General features: G+C 48.3%; 2 protein-coding genes and 1 long non-coding RNA gene across 6 annotated transcripts in view; 1 reads left to right on the top strand and 2 right to left on the bottom strand.

The window, feature by feature from the left end:
- The window catches only part of RPA1 (replication protein A1), a 29,363-nt gene extending 21,463 nt beyond the window's left edge, over positions 1 to 7,900 (bottom strand). Inside the window, exons 1-4 of the mRNA XM_081844354.1 lie at positions 7,770 to 7,900; positions 5,541 to 5,588; positions 3,843 to 3,921; positions 1,901 to 2,009 (exon numbers count right to left, since the gene is read on the bottom strand). Of these exons, the coding sequence (XP_081700480.1) occupies positions 1,901 to 2,009; positions 3,843 to 3,921; positions 5,541 to 5,588; positions 7,770 to 7,802 (269 nt within the window). The 5' untranslated portion in view covers positions 7,803 to 7,900. The remainder of the gene's footprint in view (positions 1 to 1,900; positions 2,010 to 3,842; positions 3,922 to 5,540; positions 5,589 to 7,769) is intronic.
- Positions 7,901 to 7,991: 91 nt separating this feature from the next.
- SMYD4 (SET and MYND domain containing 4) lies at positions 7,992 to 21,612 on the top strand. Of its 4 annotated transcripts, none has more exons than XM_081843719.1 (12): positions 7,992 to 8,201; positions 9,282 to 9,349; positions 10,122 to 10,261; positions 10,947 to 11,091; positions 12,672 to 12,761; positions 13,477 to 14,608; positions 15,938 to 16,120; positions 17,387 to 17,562; positions 18,523 to 18,658; positions 19,209 to 19,325; positions 20,361 to 20,484; positions 21,264 to 21,612. In XM_081843719.1, the coding sequence occupies exons 2-12, from the start codon at positions 9,347 to 9,349 to the stop codon at positions 21,436 to 21,438; spliced, it is 2,421 nt and encodes an 806-aa protein (XP_081699845.1). In that variant the 5' UTR covers positions 7,992 to 8,201; positions 9,282 to 9,346; the 3' UTR covers positions 21,439 to 21,612. The 4 variants fall into 4 exon arrangements, with proteins under 4 accessions (XP_081699845.1, XP_081699843.1, XP_081699846.1 ...); XM_081843717.1 differs by lacking the exon at positions 7,992 to 8,201 and adding an exon at positions 8,396 to 8,532; XM_081843718.1 differs by lacking the exon at positions 7,992 to 8,201 and adding an exon at positions 8,957 to 8,980.
- Positions 8,497 to 21,257, bottom strand: LOC309331525. The gene is made up of 3 exons (XR_014151883.1): positions 20,678 to 21,257; positions 10,138 to 10,334; positions 8,497 to 8,555 (listed from the first exon to the last, which is right to left on the bottom strand). It is a non-coding gene; the product is annotated as an uncharacterized lncRNA (long non-coding RNA).
- Positions 21,613 to 21,922: the final 310 nt, after the last annotated feature.

Here is a 21,922-nt window from a genome sequence, read left to right as displayed (position 1 = left end):
CTTGTTAAGAGACTGAGCTGGGAAGGTAAACAGGAGCCAGGATCCTTTGCCACAGGGCAATAGCTGAGAGGCAGAGGTAACCCAAACTGGGGATTTAAGTGCTACAGCACCTACAATCCATGCTGCACTTTAATTTTAATTACTGAATTTATATACCACCCTACACCCGAAGGTCCTCATGTTAGAATAGGGGTGGGGAGGCTGCATGCAAGGGCCGCATTTCCTTCACAGCAATTTTCCAAGGGTCCCATGGCAGCAGTAAGCAGGACCAGAGGGAAAAGTAGGCAGAGCAACACACGTCAGTTTTTACCTTTGTACAGTCAGCTAGTTTCTACACACAAACCCCTCTCGATCTTCCATTCAGGAAACGAAGGAGCATCACCAGGGTTTAAGGTTACTTTCCCAGCCCTGCTAAAATACTCAAGGTGCAAAGCTGGGTCAAGTTTTGCAGGCCAGGCAAAGAGGGCTGGAGCATCATGTTGAAGAGTCAGAAAGGGCTCAGGTCTGAGTTTACCCACCCCTGTATTAGTACAGTGGTACCTCAGGTTAAGTACTTAATTCGTTCCACAGGTCCGTACTTAACCTGAAACTGTTCTTAACCTGAAGCATCACTTTAGCTAATGGGGCCTCCAGCTGCTGCCGTGCTGCCGGAGCCCGATTTCTGTTCTCATCCTGAAGCAAAGTTCTTAACCTGAAGCACTATTTCTGGGTTAGCGGAGTCTGTAACCTGAAGCGTATGTAACCTGAGGTACCACTGTACTGGATTTAGCGTATTGGGGGTGGGGGGGTTTACAGTCCAAGATTTGGAAATCTTGAGGAAGCAGAGAAAGGCGAACTGGAAATAATACATTCTGTCTGCCCATTGTTTTCTTGTTTTGAATGCATTTTAACTACCATTGGATCAGATGGTGGTTTCACATTTTATGGCTCATAAAAGAAACCACTTTTGTCACATATGATTTTGTGATTTATTTGCTCAACACTACCCAATAAGTGAGGGGTGCAGGTGATGCTGCGGGTTAAACCACAGAGCCTAGGACTTGCCGATCAGAAGGTCGGGGGTTCGAATCCCCGCAACAGGGTGAACTCCCGTTGCTCGGTCCCTGCTCCTGCCAACCTAGCAGTTTGAAAGCACGTCAAAGTGCAAGTAGATAAATAGGTACCGCTCCGGCAGGAAGGTAAACGGCGTTTCCGTGCGCTGCTCTGGTTTCGCCAGAAGCGGCTTAAGTCATGCTGGCCACATGACCCGGAAGCTGTATGCTGGCTCCCTCGGCCAGTAAAGCGAGATGAGCGCCACAACCCCAGAGTTGGCCACAAATGGACCTAATGGTCAGGGGTCCCTTTACCTTTACCCAATAAGTGAAGTTCTGTGAGGGGTTTACAACAGAGATTAAAAAGCATTAAAAATTACCCAAAATCTGAAACAGAAAAACACAAAATGTGTAAGAAATTGCTGCCTGCTTGCCTGCTCTCCACAAGGAGGGGACACAATGCTGTATCAGAGTCTTGAACCCTAGATCAGGCTCCCCAGAAGCCAGTGCTCACTCTAGATGTTTTGGACTACATCTATCAGCACCAGCATTGTACAGCCATTATGATGCTGGGACTGATGGGAGTTGTAGTCCAAATCTTCCGAGAGCTGGTCCTTTTTTGTGCCACAAAAGTGACTAATATGGCTATGTGTGGGCAAACAAGGCAATTTGAAAATCTAAGGAAAAATTGCTGTTGCAAACTTCCTTCCCAGGTTGCCGTGGCAGACCTGAGGGCTAAGATGAAACACCGCAAAACCATACCAAGAGGAATAAAACACCATGCCTGGACCTTAATGTCACACTAGAGGGGATTGGATTGTAAAGCAGAATCATAGGCCCTCACTTTTATCACAGATAAAAGCAGTTACCTTCCATCCTTCAGGACGTTAATGATGAACCTGTTAATCTTGCAGATGGCATTCGCACTCAAGCCCTGGTCATTAACCAGGTCGTTCAGCTGTGTTGCCAGCATGAAAGCTGTAGAAGAAAAAGAAGAAAGGAGGGGGAAAGTATTTTATGAGGTGAAAGGAGGCACCTCGTGATTGTGGCCTGGTTGTGATAGGACTTCAGGTTACTGCTCAGAGATCTAGGAACTGCTTGACTTAAATCAACACTCATCTCATCAACCACCACCCAAAGACAGACTCTGCTTTGATAGAGGTGCCTGAATAAAAGCTGGAGGACAGCCACACGCCAAGGAGGCCTGGAACTGCATCTTGCACTGATTGTGATTCTACGGATATAGTTGAAATGCAAACCAACATTCCGTTTCCAAAAAGACAATTTGAGACGGAATAACCTCTACATTAAGCCAAGAAACTGAAGCCATGTTAAGCCACATGACACAGCAGCTCTCAAACTCTTTAAAAAACCTAAGTTCATACAGTGTCCCACATAGGTAAATTTTTGGGAGGGGGTAATAGAAATGATTAACAAGACTATACAGAAAAATCTTGAATTTGCAGAGGAAAATATCCCTTTGAATTATATTCCCAATACACGCAATCTAACTAAGAGACAGTATGAATGGATTCTACATGCCCTTACTACAGCAAAAAGACTGGTTTTAATGAACCGGAAGAACATAAATGTGTCTCCCTTCAGCGAATGAATAAAAGATATGTATAAACTCACAATGCATGAGCAAATTACATATAAACGTAGACTTGCTATAGACAAAGTCAATATATGGAAATCAGTTGCACAGAGGTACCTCTGGTTACGTACTTAATTTGTTCTGGAGGTCCGTTCTTCACCTGAAACTGTTCTTAACCTGAAACACCACTTTAGCTAATGGGGCCTCCTGCTGCCGCCGGAGCATGATTTCTGTTCTCAACCTGAAGCAAAGTTCTTAACCCAAGGTACTAACACCTCATTAGATAAAGTTTAGGATATGTATAATAACAATCCTTTAAGTTTTCTCCCCCCCTTTTCTTTTTCCTTTTATGTTTTTAATAAAGAACATAAAAAGCTCTCAAACCCAAAGGCTCAAGAACATGCTGAGGCCCCTAGCACAAGAAGGCTTCCACCAAACCCTACCAAAGCCAGTTCTTTAATAAAGAACATAAAAAGCTCTCAAACCCAAAGGCTCAAGAACATGCTGAGGCCCCTAGCACAAGAAGGCTTCCACCAAACCCTACCAAAGCCAGTTCCTATTTTTCTGGAGGGGAAAAAGGGCTGTGAACACACCATACATTTAAAAGCATGTTCCATCACCACTAAGGAATGCTGGGAAATGCAGTTTGTTAAGGGTGCTGAGAACTGTAGCTCTGAGAAGGGTAAACTACAGTCCCCAGGATTCTTTGGAAGGAAGTAAAACCTAAACCACCGATTCTTTAGTCTTTACCTAACCAGTGGCCAAGCAGCAAGGTGGAGAGAGAGTAAGTCAAACTTCACTAGAGCAGGAATTAGGAAAGTTACTGTAGGTAATTTCACCAGTGTAGGGTAAACTCTTAAGACCTTGTGATTGCACTCCACACCCTCTTGTAAATGCACATTGGCAGTGGGCCTCTAGTCACTACGGCATAAGGTCTATTTAGCCTAGTAGTACCATGTTTGGCTGACGGTGGCCCCCCAAGGTCTCAGGCAGAGGGTTCTCCTAGCCTGTCTAACTCAGGGTCCTTTTTTAAGAAGGGTGTGCCAAGGGCTGAGCCTGGGATCTTCTGGGTGTAAGCCTGTGGCTCTACAACTGAGCTATACCAACTCGCCAGTGCTGGTATATATAACTCGCCAAATCGCCAGTGCTGATGTCCAGGAGCATCTTGCAGCAATGTCCCCCCAGCCAACTGTCTCTGTGCACGTGATGCTTACAGGAAAGGGTTTGCACGCCATCACTCATCAGCATCCGGTAACGCTGTGGGCCGGTTCCAGTGGAAATAGCTCGGATGGTCTGCACAGAAAAGCACAAGAGGCGCGGTTAGGTCCAACAAGGAGAGTTGACTTAAGGCAAGAACAGTAATGTGAAGGACACATACAGTGTCCCTGTTACAGAAATTACCAGGGGGGGGGGAGCACATCTTTAAAGTTAAATATTACAAATACAGTGGTGCCCCGCAAGACGAACGCCTCGCAAGACGGAAAACCCGCTAGACGAAAGGGTTTTCCGTTTCGGAGGCGCTTCGCTAAACGAATTTCTCTATGGGGTTGCTTCGCAAGACGAAAAAATCTTGCGAGTTCCCGCGGGTTTTTCCCCGCTTTTTCCCCCCTTTCCTAAGCCGCTAAGCCGCTTATCAGCTGTTCCGCTGATAAGCCGCCTCTCAGCTGATCGCTAAAAGCCGCTAGACCGCTAATAGCGCTAATCCGCTAAGCCGTCAATGGGCTTGCTTCGCAAGAGGAAAAAACCGCTAGACGAAGAGAATCACGGAACGGATTAATTTCGTCTTGCGAGGCACCACTGTATTATGCCTGAATGTTGAAAACTTGACAGCTCAGGGAAGTTACTTAGCTTTAAAAATAATATAAAATCATCTCCTTTCCCAGTTTCCTCCATTCCAAAGCTATTTTCCCCTTGAAAAAGGACTCCAGCAAGTTCCCAGAGGTGACAATTGCTGGGCTCATTGTTAGCCAAAGGAAGCCAAATCTCATCACCTGACTCGCCTTAGGCTCCGGACATGCAAAGGAACTTCTATTGTACTTTTGGGTGGTGGGTACTTAAGACATACCGTATTTTTCACCCCATAGGACGCACTTTCCCCCCTCCAAAACTGAAGGGGAAATCTGTGCGTCCTATGGGGCGAATGCAGGCTTTCACTAAAGCCTGGAGAGTGAGAGGGGTCGGTGCACACCGACCCCTCTCGCTCTCCAGGCTTCACGCAGATCTCTGCAAGCCGTGGGAGCCCGCGCCGGGCTCCTGCAGCTTGCGGAGAGTTGCCTGTTCTGGGGGTTGGGGTTGGGGGAAGCTCGGGCTTCCCCCGCCCCAGCCCCGCGCCTGGGGGGAAAATAATTCCCCCCCCCTTTATTTCCCCCCCAAAAAACTAGGTGAGCCTTATGGGATGGTGCGTCCTATAGGGCGAAAAATACGGTATTTGTCTATGCTAATCTTATACCTGAGTCTTGCCCTGACATGTCTGCTTATGCTAATCTTGTACCAAGGACTTGTCTGGACATGTTTGCCAAGTTTAACCCCTCCCCTTTTGTGACATGTCAGTGATGAAGCAATGATGCTGTACGAACTGTATTCTGGGATACGGTGGGAAAGTTTTAAAAGTCTTTGTCACCCCATCCTCGGGGTTCAAATTTGCTCTTTGAACCTATTGCGCAATAAACTTTGGTCTACAGCTATTTGCTCCATTTGGCTGGACTCCTTCCTTTATTCTGCAGGGACCTGCGGGCTCTGCCCAACGAGCTGGGGGACTGAGCAGCTTCACATCTAGATTTTTCCTTAACACCCCAACGCTTTGCCCCCTGGGTCAAGATGGTAAAGCCCCACCCCCACCCCCCGAAGGCCAGTACCTGGCCTCCTGTACATTTATCTTGAAGCTTATTGGACAGGGAGCAGGGAATACTCACAATGAGCTGCAAGACAGGATTATTAACATTCTCTCCTTGCATCATGGCCTGAAAAAAGAAATAGACAGCTGACTCCTTTGAGCAAGAGAGGGTGAATGGCATGTTCTCAGGAAAAGGTTTCCTTGGACTAAATGAAGTTTTTCATTCTCCTGGAGCAAGGATCAGCACATTTACAGGTGGTTCCCCAGGGAGGCAATTCCAGCTTCCCCAGCCTGCAAAAGGAGCATATCTAGGAGACAGGGAGTGGGGAACCTGCAGCCCTCCAGTTTTTGGCACCCAATGAGAGCCGACCTTTTATCTGCGATTTTAAGTTGTTTTAAACTGTTTTAAACATTGTGTTTTAATTGTTGTAACCTGCCCAGGAAACTTATGGTGAAAGGCAGGTAATAAATTATAGTATTTTTCTGGACTACATATCACTCAAAGTAGACCCACTGAAATAATAATAATAATAATAATAATAATAATAATAATAATAAGCAACTTTTATTTGTATCCCACTCTCCCCGGCCAAAACCAGGCTCAGGGTTAAAAGACTAAGCTATTCATCACACGTTAATGAAAAAAGGTTTACTTTGAGCAGGGCTAATGCTTGATACAACTCTACCCTGTGTCGCCTTGAGTCCCTGTTTTGGCGAAAAGGTGGGATATGAACAAATAAATAGAAATAAGTCTCTCTCCCCTTGCAGTTCTTCCTCTGGAGCAGCTCTCCCATGAAGGCTGCCAGGGTTGGAGGGGGCAAGGCAGGTGGAAAGAGCCATTGCCAGATGGGAAGTCTCTCTCCCCTTGCAATTCATATTGATGCAAGTAAGTGTGTGGATACACAGGCATTCTTCAGTAGCCAGACATTCCAATGACTGTTCTGTACTTTAAAAAATGGTTTCTGATGTTTTTATTGTGGCTGCAGACAACCCTGGCAGGGTAACATACAATAGGCACATGCACACATAAAGTGCCTACGATTTAGGGATTCCTGAAGGACCAGGTGCGCAGCCTGGGAGTCATTTTGGACTCACAGCTGTCCATGGAGGCACAGTTCAAATCTGTGTCCAGGGCAGCTGTTTACCAGCTCCACCTGGTACGCAGGATGAGACCCTATCTGCCTGCAGACTGTCTCGCCAGAGTGGTGCATGCTCTGGTTATCTCCCGCTTGGACTACTGCAATGCACTCTACGTGGGGCTACCTTTGAAGGTGACTCGGAAACTACAACTAATCCAGAATGCGGCAGCTAGACTGGCGACTGGGAGCGGCCGCCGAGACCACATAACACCGGTCTGGAAAGACCTACATTGGCTCCCAGTACGTTTCCGAGCACAAATCAAAGTGTTGGTACTTTAAAGCCCTAAACGGCCTCAAAGGTCCAGTATACTTGAAGGAGCATCTCCACCCCCATCCTTCTGCCCGGACGCTGAGGTCCAGCGCCGAGGGCCTTCTGGCGGATCCCTCCCTGCGAGAAATGAAGTGACAGGGAACCAGGCAGAGGGCCTTCTTGGTAGTGGCACCCGCCCTGTGGAACGCCCTCCCACCAGATGTCAAAGCGATAAACAACTACCTGACATTCAGAAGACATCTTAAGGGAAGTTTTTAACGTGTGATATTTTACTGTATTTTTGCTTTCTATGGAAGCCACCCAGAGTGGCTGGGGAGGCCCAGCCAGATGGGCGGGGTATAAATAATAAATAATAATTATTATTATTATTATTATTATTATTACACTGGTATCTTGGGTTAAGATCTTAATTTGTTCCAGAGGTCTGTTCTTAACCTGAAACTGTTCTTAACCCGAGGTACCACTTTAGCTAATGGGGCCTCCTGCTGCCGCACGATATCTGTTCTCATCCTGAAGCAAAGTTCTTAACCCGAGGCAATATTTCTGGGTTAGCAGAGTCTGTAACCTGAAGCGTATGTAACCCGAGGTACCACTGTATATGCAAGTATGTAAAATGGAAAACATACACGTATAGGCAAACTTATGTAACCAATTGTAAGTTATGCACGTTCTTGCATACACACACACACACGTGTGTACTTTCGTGTATTCCCGAACTGGATTTCTAACCACGTGCAAATACATGAATATTACTTGCGAAAGCGCTAGGAGTCGTTAATTCGGGGTTGGCGGCTCCCGCTCTCCTCAGCCTCACTAAAAAAAGCCACGGCAGAGAAAGCGGGAGCGCGTGCGCGCGAGCATGTGCAGAGTGCGGCCCCCTCCCCGCCTCCCCTCTCACCGCGATGGCCCCCTCGCTGAGCCGCGCCGCCATCCCGGCCTCCTCTTCTTCCTCGCCGACGGCGCTTCTGAGGAGAGCGGGGCGGGGGCGGAGCCGGCCTCCTCGTCCCGCGCGCGCGACGCAGCCGCCGCCTCCTTGCCCTCCGTCACGTGCTGCTGCCGCGGAGGCGCCATTGGCCGAGGGGAGCCTGGTGAGGGCGGAAGGCGGGCCCCGGAGCCGCCTCCCCGCTTCACCGCTGGCAGCGCCGCAGCCGCGCCGGGCCCTCCTCTCGCTTTCGCGCCTTTTCGCTCTGAGGTGGAAAACAACGGGAGGAGGGAAGGCGCGCAGATTCCCGCGCGGGCGCTTCTTGTGAGGCGCCTTTGGTGGTCGGGGGGGGGGCGGGGGCGAGAAGACTGAGGGGGGCACCGAACAGCCTCCCCCCGCTCTTTCTTGGTGCGGTGTTATTGCCGCCATTGCTGCTATTATTATTGTTGTTGTTGTTGTTGTTGTTATTATTATCCTCGCCCAAGTAGCATGACGGGGTTGTGTCTAAGTTTTAGTCGTACTAGACCCCTTCTCTGACAGATTTCTCTGCCGCAGCTGTAAGCCGCCTTGAGCCTCTCTCGGGGAAAGGCGGGGTACGAGAAGCAAGAGCGGGAGGTTAGGGAACTGGGTACAACAATTGTTCTTCTCATCCCCTCCTTTTGTAGCACTGCTATTATATGTAGTTCTATTATCAGTATACTTACAACTTACTACTCAACCTTCACCTGCAGGTTCCAGGGTGAGTCACAACAGTTTAAAATTCTGAATTAAAAAGAATGAAAAAAGCACTGCAGTCACAATGCTAGGCTGGGTATCAAGTGTATGAATATTTGTGAGGGTGGGTAGAGAGAAAGAGACCAATGTTCAGTTCTGGCTATCCCCATTTAAGAAGGATATTGAGAAGCAGAAACGAAGGTGACCAAGACGGCAAAGGGTCTTGAGACCAAGCCTGACGAGGAACAGTTGAAGGAGCTGGGGATGTTTAGCCTGGAAAACAGGAGATAGAGCCATCTTCAAATATCTCAAGGGCTGTCGCGTGGAAGAGGAACATGCCTGCTTGCTTCTGCTCCAGAGGGTAGGACTCGAACCCATGGCTTCAAGTTGCAAGAAAGGAGATTCCGACTCAACATCAGGAAGAACTTTCTGACCATAAGGGATGTTCAAAGTGGAACAGTCCCCCTCAGAAGGTGGTGGACTCTCTTTCATTGGAGAGTGGTGGACTCTCTTTCATTTTAAGCAGAGGTCGGAAGGCCTTCTCTCATATATGTGTTGGTTGAGATTTCTGCATTGCAGGGTGTTGGACTAGATGACCCTCAGGGACCTTTCCCACTCTACAGCCCTATGGTTCTACCTCAAGTGCCAAATGCCAGGGGGAAGAGGTGTGGTTTCAGCATAGGATGAAAGCTCTGGGGATGGAATTTGTAGTTCTTTCTGGAGCATTACCATTATTGCTGTCATCGTCCTTGTCCTGCTTCTTCTTCCCTCCAGGGTGACAAGCACCATACTTGCCTGCCCCAGTTTTGCCTTCACAACAACCCTGTGAAATAGGCTGCATGGTAGGTGTGGGGGATATCTTGGGGGGGGGGGATATCTGTAGATGTCATCACAGCCCCTGGCCGCAAGCCATGCTGACTGCTGGAGCCAAGAAGAATTGGGAGCCCAAAGGCATTTGAAGGGAGAGCCACAGCAGGTTCCTCATCCCTGGTTAGCACCCAGAAGCACACCCTCATATGTCTTTGATACAAGAGATTTTTTTTTAAAATGCCCAATTTATTAGATTATGTATTTTTGTCATTATTAGAGTATGTATTTTTGTGTTTTTATACTGTATTGTAAACCGCCCTGTGATCCTTGAAGGATAACTTTAATAAACTACTACTACAGTACTACTAATTTTCCACCTGCTCTGGTCTAAATTCACCTTCTGTTAAATCAGGTATCTTCAACCTTTTCAAGCCCAGGACCCACTTTTAACACAAATGTGCATTTGGGGCACTTTTCCTAATCTTTTACCATATATTTGCATTGTAGTAGTGCTATTGTTTTAACCTTCCATTGCAGAGGCTTGCACTAGATGACCCTTGGGGCATAGCTGTCAACGTTTCCCCTTTTTTAAGGGAAATTCCCTTATTCCGAATAGGATTCCTCGCAAGAAAAGGGAAAAGTTGACAGCTATGCCTTGGGGTCCCTTCCAACTCTACAGTTATGTGATTCTGTGACCCACAAGTGAGTCCCAACCCACCAGCTGAACACCAGTGCATTATCAAATAGCTGTAGATTGTATAGCCTCTGAATGGTTAAACAAAATTTGGATGGATTTATTTCTAGCTCATCATGGACTTACCTGTGGAAAAATGGAAGCTTTACATTAGCCAGAAACTGACTTCACTGCAGCCATTATTGAAGGAACAACTTTGTCACTCCATGTCGCTCAGGGACAGCTTTCTTCTTTCCTTGACTCTTCTGCAGTAAGTAACTTTGAGTGATGTGTGTGAATATTTTGTTGAGAAGCCTGCATGCTGTTCCTCTGCAGTTCGAGTTCTGAAAAAAACCCAAAAACGTTGAGCTAGCTGCTTGACTATAGTGAAATTTAATAACACCGTTAATTTGTGATTGTTATGCAGTGCCACGCCATTCATTTCTCGGAGGGGAGCATGTTGCAAATAATGACAGCGAATCGTGGACAGAAAAGGCAGTAATGGCCGCCAACCTAGATGGCTCTAAAGAAGATTAGACAAATGCATGGAGAGCACTATCAATGGCTAGTAGCTATGATGGCTATGCTCCGCTTTCACAGCTGGGGGTAACAATACTTCTGAATACCAGCTGCTGGAAATCAAAGTAGGGAAGAGTTGCTTTTGTGCTCAATTCCTGCTTGCAGCTTTCCCACAAGCCACTATGGGAACAGGATGCTGGACTAAATGGGCCCCCTTTTGGTTCTTCTTATGTTCTTGCATTGGATTATAACAGCCAATACCAATTGTATTTGATGCCTGATATGTATTCCTATTTGCAGAGGGGCACACAAACTAATGCCATTCCAGCTCTCATTTCCTGTTTTGACAGAATTCTGTTACATCTCTAGTGCTGACTCTCCTGCACACCTGTCTCAAATCTCTCCCCCTCTCTCTTGCTCTTTTCTCCCTCTTGTAGTCCTGAAGATGAAGAGTATTTGCTGAGGCTGTCCAGGTACTATTGTGTGAAGAAAGATCCTAAGATGACTCTGTCCTGCAAGGAGGAAGGGAACAAATGGTTTCGAAAAAAGGAGTATAGAACAGCAGCAGTACTCTATTCCAGGGTAAAGACCTGGGGCTGGGTGAGGGTGCTCAACACCTATTTATTTATTTATTTATTTATTTATTTTGTTGATTTTTATCCCCCCCCCTTTCCACTCAGAGCACCCTCAGTAAAGCTTACAGTATAACACAAATAATGCAAAAATACACTGAAATCCATCTAGCATATTTTTCCATGTATAAGACGCCCCCATGTATGAGACGACCCCTATTTTTTTGAACCCCAAATTAAGAAATCAATATTTTATATACCAGACAACAACTTTGATATTTCATTAAATATTCAAAGCACTGGGGGGGGGGTGCACACACGGGCACCAGCCCAAGCCAGCTACATGAGATGGACAGTGGCTTTGGCGGTTCCGGCAGCTTCTTCACAGCAGCTGCAGGAAGTTGAATGGTTGGTTTTTTTTACCCCCTGTGCATTCACCGTCCCTGTATAAGATGCCCCCTAATTTTTAACTTCTTTTTTTCTCTCAAAAAACATCTTATATACAGAAAAAACAGTAATCTAATATACATTTTGCAAAGTTGTCTGCATTTGGACACCTCTTTAAGATAGGTAAAGGTAAAGGGACCCCTGACCATTAGGTCCAGTCGTGGCCGACTCGGGGGTTGTTGCGCTCATCTTACTTTATTGGCCGAGGGAGCCGGCATACAGCTTCCGAATCATGTGGCCAGCATGACTAAGCCGCTTCTGGCGAACCAGAGCAGCATACGGAAACGCCGTTTACCTTCCCGCCGGAGCGGTACCTATTTATCTACTTGCACTTTGATGTGCTTTCGAACTGCTAGGTTGGCAGGAGCAGGGACCAAGCAACGGGAGCTCACCCTGTCGTGGGGATTCGAACCGCCGACCTTCTGATTGGCAAATCCTAGGCTCAGTGGTTTAACCCACAGTGCCAATTTTGCATGGCTGTTCCTGAGATCAAGGAGCATGTTTTTGTCTTGCGTTTGGGTAGAACTGGATGCCCTTTTGAATCAAGATGCTGGACTGAACCTCTCAAAATGGAATTTAGCTCAGTCTTCTTACATGGTCATTTCTGAGATCAAGGAGCAGGTTTTCATCTGTGTTTGGAATCAATTGGATGGTGTTTGGATAGCAGACTGAAGCTTTCAGCACTTCACTGATTTTAACTACTGATTTCAAAACTGCTCTGCTTCTTTTGTTTTCTTAGAAATCCTGAGCAGTGCCACGTATGAGACTGCTAGTATGTTAACAAAGCTAAACCATAGCAGAGCAAAAACTATAACGGGGAGACTAAAAGCCATAAAAGGGGTGTGTGAGAGAGAAAGCTTGGGAGTGAGAAGCCATAAAAAGGATGGGCCAGGCAAATCCCAACATAGGGCAGGGAGTTCAGCATTTTGGGCACTGCCACAGAGAAGGCCCCCATCAAAGTCTTTTCCATTCATAAGAGAGATGGGTGTGAAGGGGTGTGTTCTCTATGAAGGCACACCAATGCATTTTGCCTTCAGTTAGCTGTGTCCTGTGGCTGAACTGAGGTTCCAACCAGAAACCTCCCAGCTCTCGCCCTTTAGCCACTCCACTTATTTTGGCCTCCTCTTTCTCTGATCTTTCCAGGCACTTTCCCATGCAGAGGCCGGCAGCCCAGAAATGGCAGTGTGTTATGCCAACCACTCGGCAGCTCTTTTCCACCTGGGTCAGTTTGAGGTGAGTTGGGGCCAACCAAGCATCGCATTGTCCAAAGCCATTGTTTCCAGTTGGAGGCCCGGCAGTCAGAAAGTCACATGCCCCCAGAAGCAGAACCATTTGCTTTGTGTGTCTGTGTGTATAGTGCAAGCACTGCAATGTGTAGGGCTCCCCAACCTTTGGGGAATCCGGGTTATCGCTTAGACTTAGAGCATTGTTCTTGCATTCCGACAATCCCAGGTTCAACCCCTGGCTTTTCCAAGAAGGGCTTCTTCTGCCTGAGCCTCTGTCAGTCAGTGTAGATTTTACTGAGCTAGATGGCCCAATATTCTCACTCAGCATAATGCAGCTTCCTGTGTTTCTAACATGGTAATGCACTCTCTGATTCTAAAGATTGTAAAATAGCTCTCACTGCTTATTGTGCCTGACTGAGGTTAACTGCAGAATAGTGATTTCCTGTAAGTAGAAAGGTGACAGCTTGGGGGAGCAGGGGTGTGAGAAGTATCATTAACGTGTAAGCACTTCTGGGGGAAGCCATTTACAACACAAAGAGAACCTTGCATGGTATACATGGCACTTGTTACTAGCAAGCTGGCAAGTGGTGGGGCAGGTGAGGACCTAGTTGTAGCTGTAAATGTAATAAGAAAGTTGAGCAACAGAATAAGCAGAGCTTAGGACATTGTAGTATCCACAACCCCCTATTCAAGCTTTCAGAAAATCTTTCTTTTCTCCTCAGGTTTGTTTGGAGGACATTAAGAGGGCACAGGGAGGGGGCTACCCAGAAGAACTGCTCCCCAAGCTCTTGCTGCGGAAGGCCAACTGTCTCTTTTCTCTAGGGCGATTTCAGGAGGTGACAGAAGCCCTAGACAGCATGGAGGAGAAAATGTCTGCAGTCCAGAGTCTGGAAGCCGCCCGCCATCATGTGCTGCTTAGTAAATTCAACCAGCTGAAACTCAAAGCCTGCAAAGGGAAGAGTGGTTCAGTCTGTCAGCCTGCTGTGTCTGACAGGATCCAGAAGGATTTGGAGCCTTGGGAGGAGAGCAGTAGGATTTCATGTGCCTCTGCATCAGTCAGCTTAAACTTCTCTGCGTGCAAAGGGCGCCATTTAGTTGCAGCCAATGATATCCTTCCTGGCGAACTCTTAGTGAGGGAAGAGGCGTTTGTAAGCGTGCTATGCCCCGGGGAAAGCCTCTTGCTTCAAGGCAGTGCAGAGGCCATGTTGAATGGGCAGCCGGCTAACGAAGATCTTCACTGCCACCATTGCTTGAAGCAGCTGCTGTCGCCTGTTCCCTGCCAGGGGTGCAGCTATGCCAAGTACTGCAGCCATGCCTGTGCCCAGCTGGCATGGAGGACCTACCACAGCAGAGAGTGCTCCTTCGGGGGACTGCTTCTGACATTGGGAGTGTTCTGCCATGTCGCCTTAAGATCGGTTCTGGTGGCAGGCTTTGCAGAGGTCAGCACTTTAATAAAGCAGTCACACACAGAGGAAGTGGCGACAGAACCTGTTGCTGAAGCACCAGCTCCCAGTGTGGTTGTAGAAGAGAACTTGGCCTCCTCCATTCCTGGCTGTGATGCTGATGGGCGGTACAGCAGTTCCTACCAAGCCATCTTCTGCCTTTTGCCACACACTGAAAAGCACAGCCTTGAGCTCAGGCTCCTCTGCAGCCTGAGCGTTGCTGCCTTGTGTAAGAGGCTTGGAGAAGCTGGTCTGGAGGCTTTCATTTCAGGGAAGAGCACACCTGAAGACCAGGGAGGACCAGAAGCTGGCAAAGCATGTCCTGAGTGGGAAGTCCCAGGGGAGGCCATGCTGAGGCACATGCTGCAGCTGCAGTGCAATGCGCAGGCAGTGTCTGCACTCCACGTGTCAGGTGAGTACACATGGGATTGCTCTTTCTCATGCTTGGACTCCCTAGAGGAGATGGGCAGAGTGTGTTATACATGAGGAAGCACTTTTAAGAACTGGAAGCTGTAAAGGCCTCCAGATTCTTCTGGCTGGGTTCTCTCCTTCACTGCTGAAGGCAGTAAATGCCTCTGAATACCAGTTACCACTCACATTATACATTTCATTGGTAGTGAGAGATATTGGAGGGCAGGGTGTGGTTGGTTGGCTGCAATGGGGTTTGTTTGCATTTGTGAGGAGGGGAGGGCTTGTTGGGTCAGGAAGCCAGATTGATTTGTATGCTGCTGGTGGATTCTTTTGGTCTTGTTGGGCTATGAATGTGATTAAGGGGAGCCATACCAGGGTGAACGCATCCTCTTCTATTTATCCCCTTGTCAGTTTCAGTTTATTGGTTAGCTTTTCTAGGAAGGGCCTATCCTGAGCCAGGTGCCACCCTTTGTTGACTGAAGCGGGGTTCGCTCAGGAGTTGGCTTCCTTTGGGTGGGTTGTGTATTTCTTGTAGGAAGGCAGTGTGTGGTTTCATGGTGTTTACTTACAAGTTGGTGCGCTTTCTTTTGATCAGGTTTCCCAGCCCCCTCACATTTAGTGTAATTGCTTTTAAGCTAGCCTTTTACGGGATGATTCCCTGCTAACCTGTCTGGGTTGTCCTGTGTTTCTCACCTTATATTGGCTATTGAACCTAATATGCTGATATATAGTGTGGTGGGTGGGGGAAGAGCAGGGGTTAGTGTTAGGAATGGGCTGAAGATTGGGGGGTAGGTTATAGAGAGTAATCTTGATGTAGTTATATAGGTGTTTGCTTGGGGTAGCTTAGACCATTTGGCTCCCAGCCAGTTGGTCCTGTGTCTCATCTGGCATGGACGGCCTTGTTTAAGAACAGGCTGTCCCCCCTTTCACTTGCAATAGAGGTGGGTTAGTGAGATGGTGCCAAGCGCCTTTGTGGCACTTGTGTTGGGTGTAAAATTTATAAAAGAATGTTGTCCGCTGGGCCGTTGGTGGGGTGCTCCCAGTCCTGGTGGGGTTGAGGCCACTGGTGGGGCTGGGGGCTCTGTGTGGCCTCCCTGGTTGTTGCGTTGGACACCCCTGGTTTTTGTCCCCCCCCCAGTGGTGGTGGCAGTGTTGGCACGGGGACCAGCCAGGTCCAGGACCTGCCACCCCCCCATTGGTGCTGGCGGTCCTCAGGTGCTCCACTCAGCCATGGTGCTCTCACCATCTTGCCTTGTCGGATGTCCAGCCAGCCTCTTCTGATGTTCTGATTCGTCTTGTCCCTAAAAGCCTCATTGTCACTTTCACTCAGGGGCTGAGAATGGGCCAGTGGTTAGCAGCAAACAGGTGCGTGTGGCCACAGCTCTCTACCCCGTGGTCAGCCTCCTGAACCACTCCTGTGAGCCAAACACCAGCGTGACTTTCAGCAGCAGAACCGCAGAGGTCAGAGCTTTGCAGTCAATTCCAAGAGGGCAGGAGATTCTCCACTGCTATGGTGAGTAACTGCTCTCATTTGGCTGAGGAGGGGGCCAGGTGAACTGATGCCTGGAAACCCTGTCACGCTTTTCTCAAGAGAAGCCAGAATGTACCAGTGGCGTAGGTATTGGGATCTTATATTTGCTTGTATCTCCTCCCTTTCCCTTTTCCCCCTCCTTGACTGAAAACGGGGCTTAAGGGCCTCATGCCTGCAGATCAACCTCATTAGTTTCTTGGTGATGCTGAAAAAGTTCTGGGGAGCTGCTCTCAAATTCCTCAGGATGCTGGAATTTGGAAAACAATTTCTCTGCTTCTTTCCAACATTTCAACATGCTTTTTGTCAAAACGATTACAGCTGAGTTCTATGGTTTTATCATTTTTATTTCAATTACTGTATCTGGGATTGAAAGTGAATTTGAGAACCCAGCCAACTGATGAGCGAGATATAAATTTTTAAGTAGTTAGCACAATATCGTATTTCTGGGTGACCCGAGTGCATGGAATTTTTCCAGCTCAAGAAAGCTCAGGCCAGAGTGAAAGGTGCACACAGGAAGGCACCAAAAGAGCCACGCTCTTGAAAGTGTCCAATTATTCATTTCAGTTATTTATATCCCACCTTTCATGATACAAATCATTCCAATGCCAAGACACTATAAACAACTATTTTTTAAAAAAGTCCTGAGCCCCTGACAATACCAAACAACCAAAAGCTTTAAGGTCCCCCCTGAGGTGGCCTTCGCCTGCCTCCTGCTCTCTCCTGGAATCCTCCCCGTAGGCGAGTTGATAGTGGATGAGGACCCCATGGGACAGAGAAGGGGGAAAGTGTTTGTGCCTGTTCAGGGCCAAACTCAGGGGAAATAAGCTTTCTGGTTTTGCAGTGGGAGATGGCATGCTGTTGGTCAAGATGTCAGCCTCACCTCTCCAAATCTGTTTTACAACCTTTAGAAAAAATGACCATGCTTATTTCCTTTAAAAGTCATCCATTAAACATTAAATTGAATGAAGGCAGTGTTCTAACCCTTCTATACGTTTTTAATGGCCATCAACCTGCCCACGTTACTGGGAGGGGCAAGACCTGAGAGCTCAAATAACATTGGGATTGCTGGCAAGTCTGCTTGTTTCTGGCAAAGCAAAGGCAGCAGGAGGAAGCTGGACTCAGAACCACAGAAAAGCGTGGTGCGGGAGCAGTGGCTTTGATCTGCTTTTGCAAGCACCCTACACTCCAGATCAGTTTCCCCTTGTGGCTGTGGCTCCTGTGGCTATTCTTTGTGTCCTCTCTCAACAGGGCCTCACAGGTGTAGGATGGGGGCTGCCGAAAGGCGTAAGCAGCTCCTTTCTCAGTATTTCTTTGAATGTTGCTGTCTGCCCTGCTTGGAGGAGCTGCAGCCCAACTCAGGAAAGAGAGCATCCTCCCAAGGCGGTCTCTTCTATTGCCCTGCCTGCCACAAGCCCATGCAGCAGGTAATGCTCTGACAGGGTTGCTTCTGCAGTATTGAATGGGGCAGCTGCATCTTTGACGGGGGGGGGGGCAGGGCACAGCCCTCCAGTTTACAAGCTGTTGACGTTCTCCGCTTATGATAGTTAAGAACGTAAGAGCAGCCCTTCTGCATCAAGTCACAGGCCTCTCCAGGCAGGCATTCTGTTCCCATGGGCCAGCATGAAGGCAAACAGGCCTTTCCCACTGTCATTCCCCACCAATTGGCACCTAGACATGGAAGAGGCATAGTATGGCCATTGCAGCTTCTGGACACCAGTCCACACTGTGGTGTGCTTGCCTGGTGGTTTTAGCCTTCCTCGCATCCCTTTGCTTTCCCCTTTCATGATATAGCTAAAGGAATATTTGAAAAGGAATTTCTCCACACATAGTTGTGGAACTCACTCCCAGAAGAGGCAGTGATTGCTGCCAACTTGGATGGCTTTAAAACAGGATCAGACACATTCATGGAGAAGGAGATGGCTATTGATGGCTGCTAGCCAGAATGGCTGTGTTCTGCTGCTACTGCTGGAAGCAGTAAAGGCCTCTGAACAATTGCAGTTGGTTGGTTGATTTTTTTAATTCATTAAATTTTTATACTGCCCTCCTGGGAAACACAAGTGGGGGGAGTTGCTGTTGCACTCAGGTCCTGATAGCAGGCTTCTTGCTGAGTTGGCTGTTGTGAGAACAAGAGGATGTACTACTTGGGGCCCCTTTGGCCTGATCCAGTTACGGTGCCCTTCTACATGTTTTTCATTGTGAGAGTAACGCTCATGTCATTTGCTGCAAAGACACTCAAACCGTTTTTTGCATAAATTGGGCTGGATCTGTGCCTGAGTCGGTTTATGGGGTGCCCTTTTCCCCCAAGCACCACCTGGCTCAGGGGTGTGATGGATGAGGCTCTGTAATGTGATACAAACAGGGAGCTGTCCGGTGGGTTTTTCCAGGGTGCAGAGGGTTTGCTCCATTGCTCCAGTGGGGCCTGCGAAGTACAAGTTCATGAGGATCACTTCCAGCATCAGCTCTGTGACCTTCGACTGCAGTCCGAGGCAGCCTTGGAGCTTCTGCAGTGTGGCCACCCAGGTGAGCATCTTCTGCAACAAGTGCCTGTGCCGCTGCTTCCTCACTGACCAGTTGGCACAAGTAGAAATGACCTTGCCTAGGATGTCGTGTTCCTGATGACCACATGGGGGCAGCATTGTTGTATTCAGACTTTTCCCTCTTAAGGAGCCGCCTTTTGGGAAATTCTGAAGGGGAGAGGCCAGATAAAGTGTGAGGCTTAAAAACACCCAAGAAACTCAGGCAGGGCCTCTCCCTGGGTAGCTTATGTATCTAGAAGAGTCGGGTGGGAACCAGGAAGCCCTGGGTTTAGCTACTTAAACGTTTCTGCCATGCCTTTCTGCAGCATTATGAGCCACTCAAGGCATCTCACAGCAAATCAGCCCTTAATAACATTAAAAGCAAAAGGTGACACTTTTATCTGTCTCAACAGCAAACCTCCACAGCCGCACATATGCAAAACAATACAGAGATCTTAATAGAAATCTGCCCCACAGGCCTCTTGTGAATATGGCCAAGGCTGTCATGTGTCCATCTCACAATTGCATTGGGCCTGGGCTTCTTGAATTTCCAGATCAGTCGATGGAGCTGCTTCTGAAATGCAGGTTGGATGCCAAGAGATTCCTCTCTCCAGCGCACTTGATGGTGGGGGAGATTGAGGATCGCCTGGCGCAGGCCTGCGTCACCCTGGGTAAGGTGCTCTTTTAAACTAAGGGGGGAAACCCTTTTTGGCTCTGCCAGCCAGAGCCTTATCTGGCCCCACCCCTGCAGACCAACTTTGTTGCAGGGGGTGTGCGTGCATGGAGAAACCTACCTGCTAATCACATGATGTAATTATGATAACAGATGAGTGACAGGTAACCTGTCCGGCCCAACTGTCAAAATCCCAAGCGCTCTGCTGGCTGTCAGGCCCTTGGGAATCCCAAGCAATGCGCTTTGCAATCCCTGTGCAGGCAATGCAGCCTGCTTCAGCTCTCCTGCCCATCAGCTGATCATGACTGCATATATCCCTAGCACATCCCCCACAGCATTCATTGTCTTTCTAAACTGAAAAGGCCCAAATGCACCAATCTTTCCTTGTAAAAATGGTGTGCCAGCTTTTTCATCATTTTGTCCTCTTTTGAGGACACCTTTGGCCAGCTCTCTGATATCCTTTCTTGAATCAGGGTGACCGGAACTGTGTACACTATGTTTATTCCAAGTTTGGTTGCAACAAATAATTACATAAGGCATTACGATAAGTGCAGTTTTATTTTCAGCCACTTCCCCAACATCCTCCAGCATGGAATCTGCCTTTTTTTGACACAATCAGACTCTGAATTATCATTGTCCTTGAGCTAACCACAGTGACCTGAAGCCCTGCCAGCTAAGATCCCCTAAGTCTGTCTGCTTGTTTTCTCCAATATGCATCACTTTGCACTGATATTTGGCAGTTTGCACTTGAGTAATAAGTTTGCATGATTGATTGATTTTGCAAGGGTCATATAATCTTAAAATGGGAGCTTGGCAGCAGGGCTGTGATGATAACAGCCCATGAGATAATACGTACATGCATACAGGCAACCACCATTGCTTAGAGCTAGAGCCCTCCGTAATCCGTAAATAGATAGCATTTAAGATAATGAGAGCATGAAGCAGTAGCTGTGAGGAGGCTAAGGAAGCGCTCTGGCGCCCAGTAAAATGATTCCCACATTATTTCTCCTACCTCGCTCCCAATCTTTCCCAGGGAAGTGGCAGGAAGCAGCAGGGCATCTACACAGCAGCATCCAGACGGTGGAAGACCATTACGGCCCCTCCAGCATAGAAGCAGGCCAGGAGCTCTTCAAACTGGCACAAGTCCTCTTCAATGGGTAAGTGCCCCTCCCCCGCTCCCTATGGTGGCTCACAAGGCACATGCTTCCGCATAGCAGTGGACAGGAGCAGCGTGCTTTTCAGAAGGGGCTTTTCAGCGCTGGCCTAGGGAAAGCAGCTGAAGGGTTCACACAGAGGGGTTTTGTGGCCCACCCTGCATCCCCTTAGGGGCTGTGGAGAAAATGGACTTACCTGTGTCATAGGACTGGGAGGCATGTCCTGGGGTTGCCTCATCTGACCCCTGCCTCTATTCAAGGCGGAAAGTCCTGTTCTGGAAATGTCCGCAAGAGCCAACTTTTCACTGGAGCCCTCCAAAAAGAGCCTGAGCACTTTGCTGTGTTACTCAAGGGCTGAATCACATGGGAAGTTAATTGTATGTTAAGAACATGTGTATATTTTTAATGTAAATAGCAGCTGCTAAGCCTGGAAGCCATGTGGAGGGGGAGGTTTAGTCCCCCCCCCTCTCCCCCTCCCTGCCACGGTCAGGATGAATTGCTTTTCAGAGAGATTTTTGTCCAGGTTGTGGACAAATTGCTGTTACATAACACTAAGTTCTTCCTAATAATTAGCTCCCCAGAACCTCCATCCCTATTTTTCGCTGCCTCCTCATCCTTCCTGAGGCCTCCTGCTCTCCCTCCCTTCAGCCTCTCCTCCTTCTGGACTCTTCTTCATCTTGGGTGGCTGAGATTAGGTCCAGAGCTCAGCTTGGGGTTCTGTTGAGGGGAGGGAGCCATTGCTGCAGCCCTTTCAAGAATGCCTCCTTTCCTTCTGTGGCCAGGCGTGCTGTACCAGAAGCCCTGCACACCATCCAGGAGGCTGAGAATGTTTTGTCTAGGCACTTCGGCCCCCAGAGTACCCAGCTGCAAGAGCTGCAAGAGATGAAAGCCTGCCTGGAGGAGTTGCTCAGAGGAGGCGGAGCCTCTGTTGCCAGTGCAAGACCCAAGATGTCGTAAGTGAGAAACATGCAGGCCGCCCGATTAGGCTGCTGTTTGGTACCCTTGGCGGGGATGAAGACACCTGAATGATGGGAAGGACACGGCCTTGGTACTCTGGGCAGCCAGAGGCAGGGAGCAAATCATGTGATATTGGCAAACTTCATTAAACTTCCCCAAAGGCTTGAAAAACCATTCCTGCCTCTGTCCACTTGTTCCAAGGAGGACATAGAAAGTTGCCTTGTGCCAAGTCAGACTTTTGGGCCAACAAACCCAGGATGGTCTCCTCTCTTAGGCAGGATCCCAGGTGCAGAAGGGTTTTTCCCACTGGGAGATGGTTGGGCTGGACCTTTCCCATGCAAAACATGCTCTCTTCACCACTGAAGCAGCAATCCTTTGCCATGAAATTTTCCTCAGTGCATTGAAGGTGGCTGCCATCAAATACATGCTTTGGGAGGGGCAGATGCATCTGTGTCTCGGGGGGGGGGAGTGGGGTCCTCAAGTC

The sequence above is a fragment of the Podarcis erhardii genome (genome assembly GCF_964252035.2).
Source record: "Podarcis erhardii genome assembly, chromosome: 16".
Taxonomy (NCBI): domain Eukaryota; kingdom Metazoa; phylum Chordata; class Lepidosauria; order Squamata; family Lacertidae; genus Podarcis; species Podarcis erhardii.
Note: the sequence above shows the minus strand (reverse complement) of the source record. Positions and strands in the feature narration are given on the sequence as shown.

Bases quoted from the DNA above. Each gene is read 5' to 3' on its own strand.
- SMYD4 (XM_081843719.1), top strand. The intron at 11,092-12,671 runs GTAAAGACCTGG...TGATCTTTCCAG, and splicing joins CAGCAGTACTCTATTCCAGG to GCACTTTCCCATGCAGAGGC. The intron at 17,563-18,522 runs GTAATGCTCTGA...GGGTTTTTCCAG, and splicing joins GCCACAAGCCCATGCAGCAG to GGTGCAGAGGGTTTGCTCCA.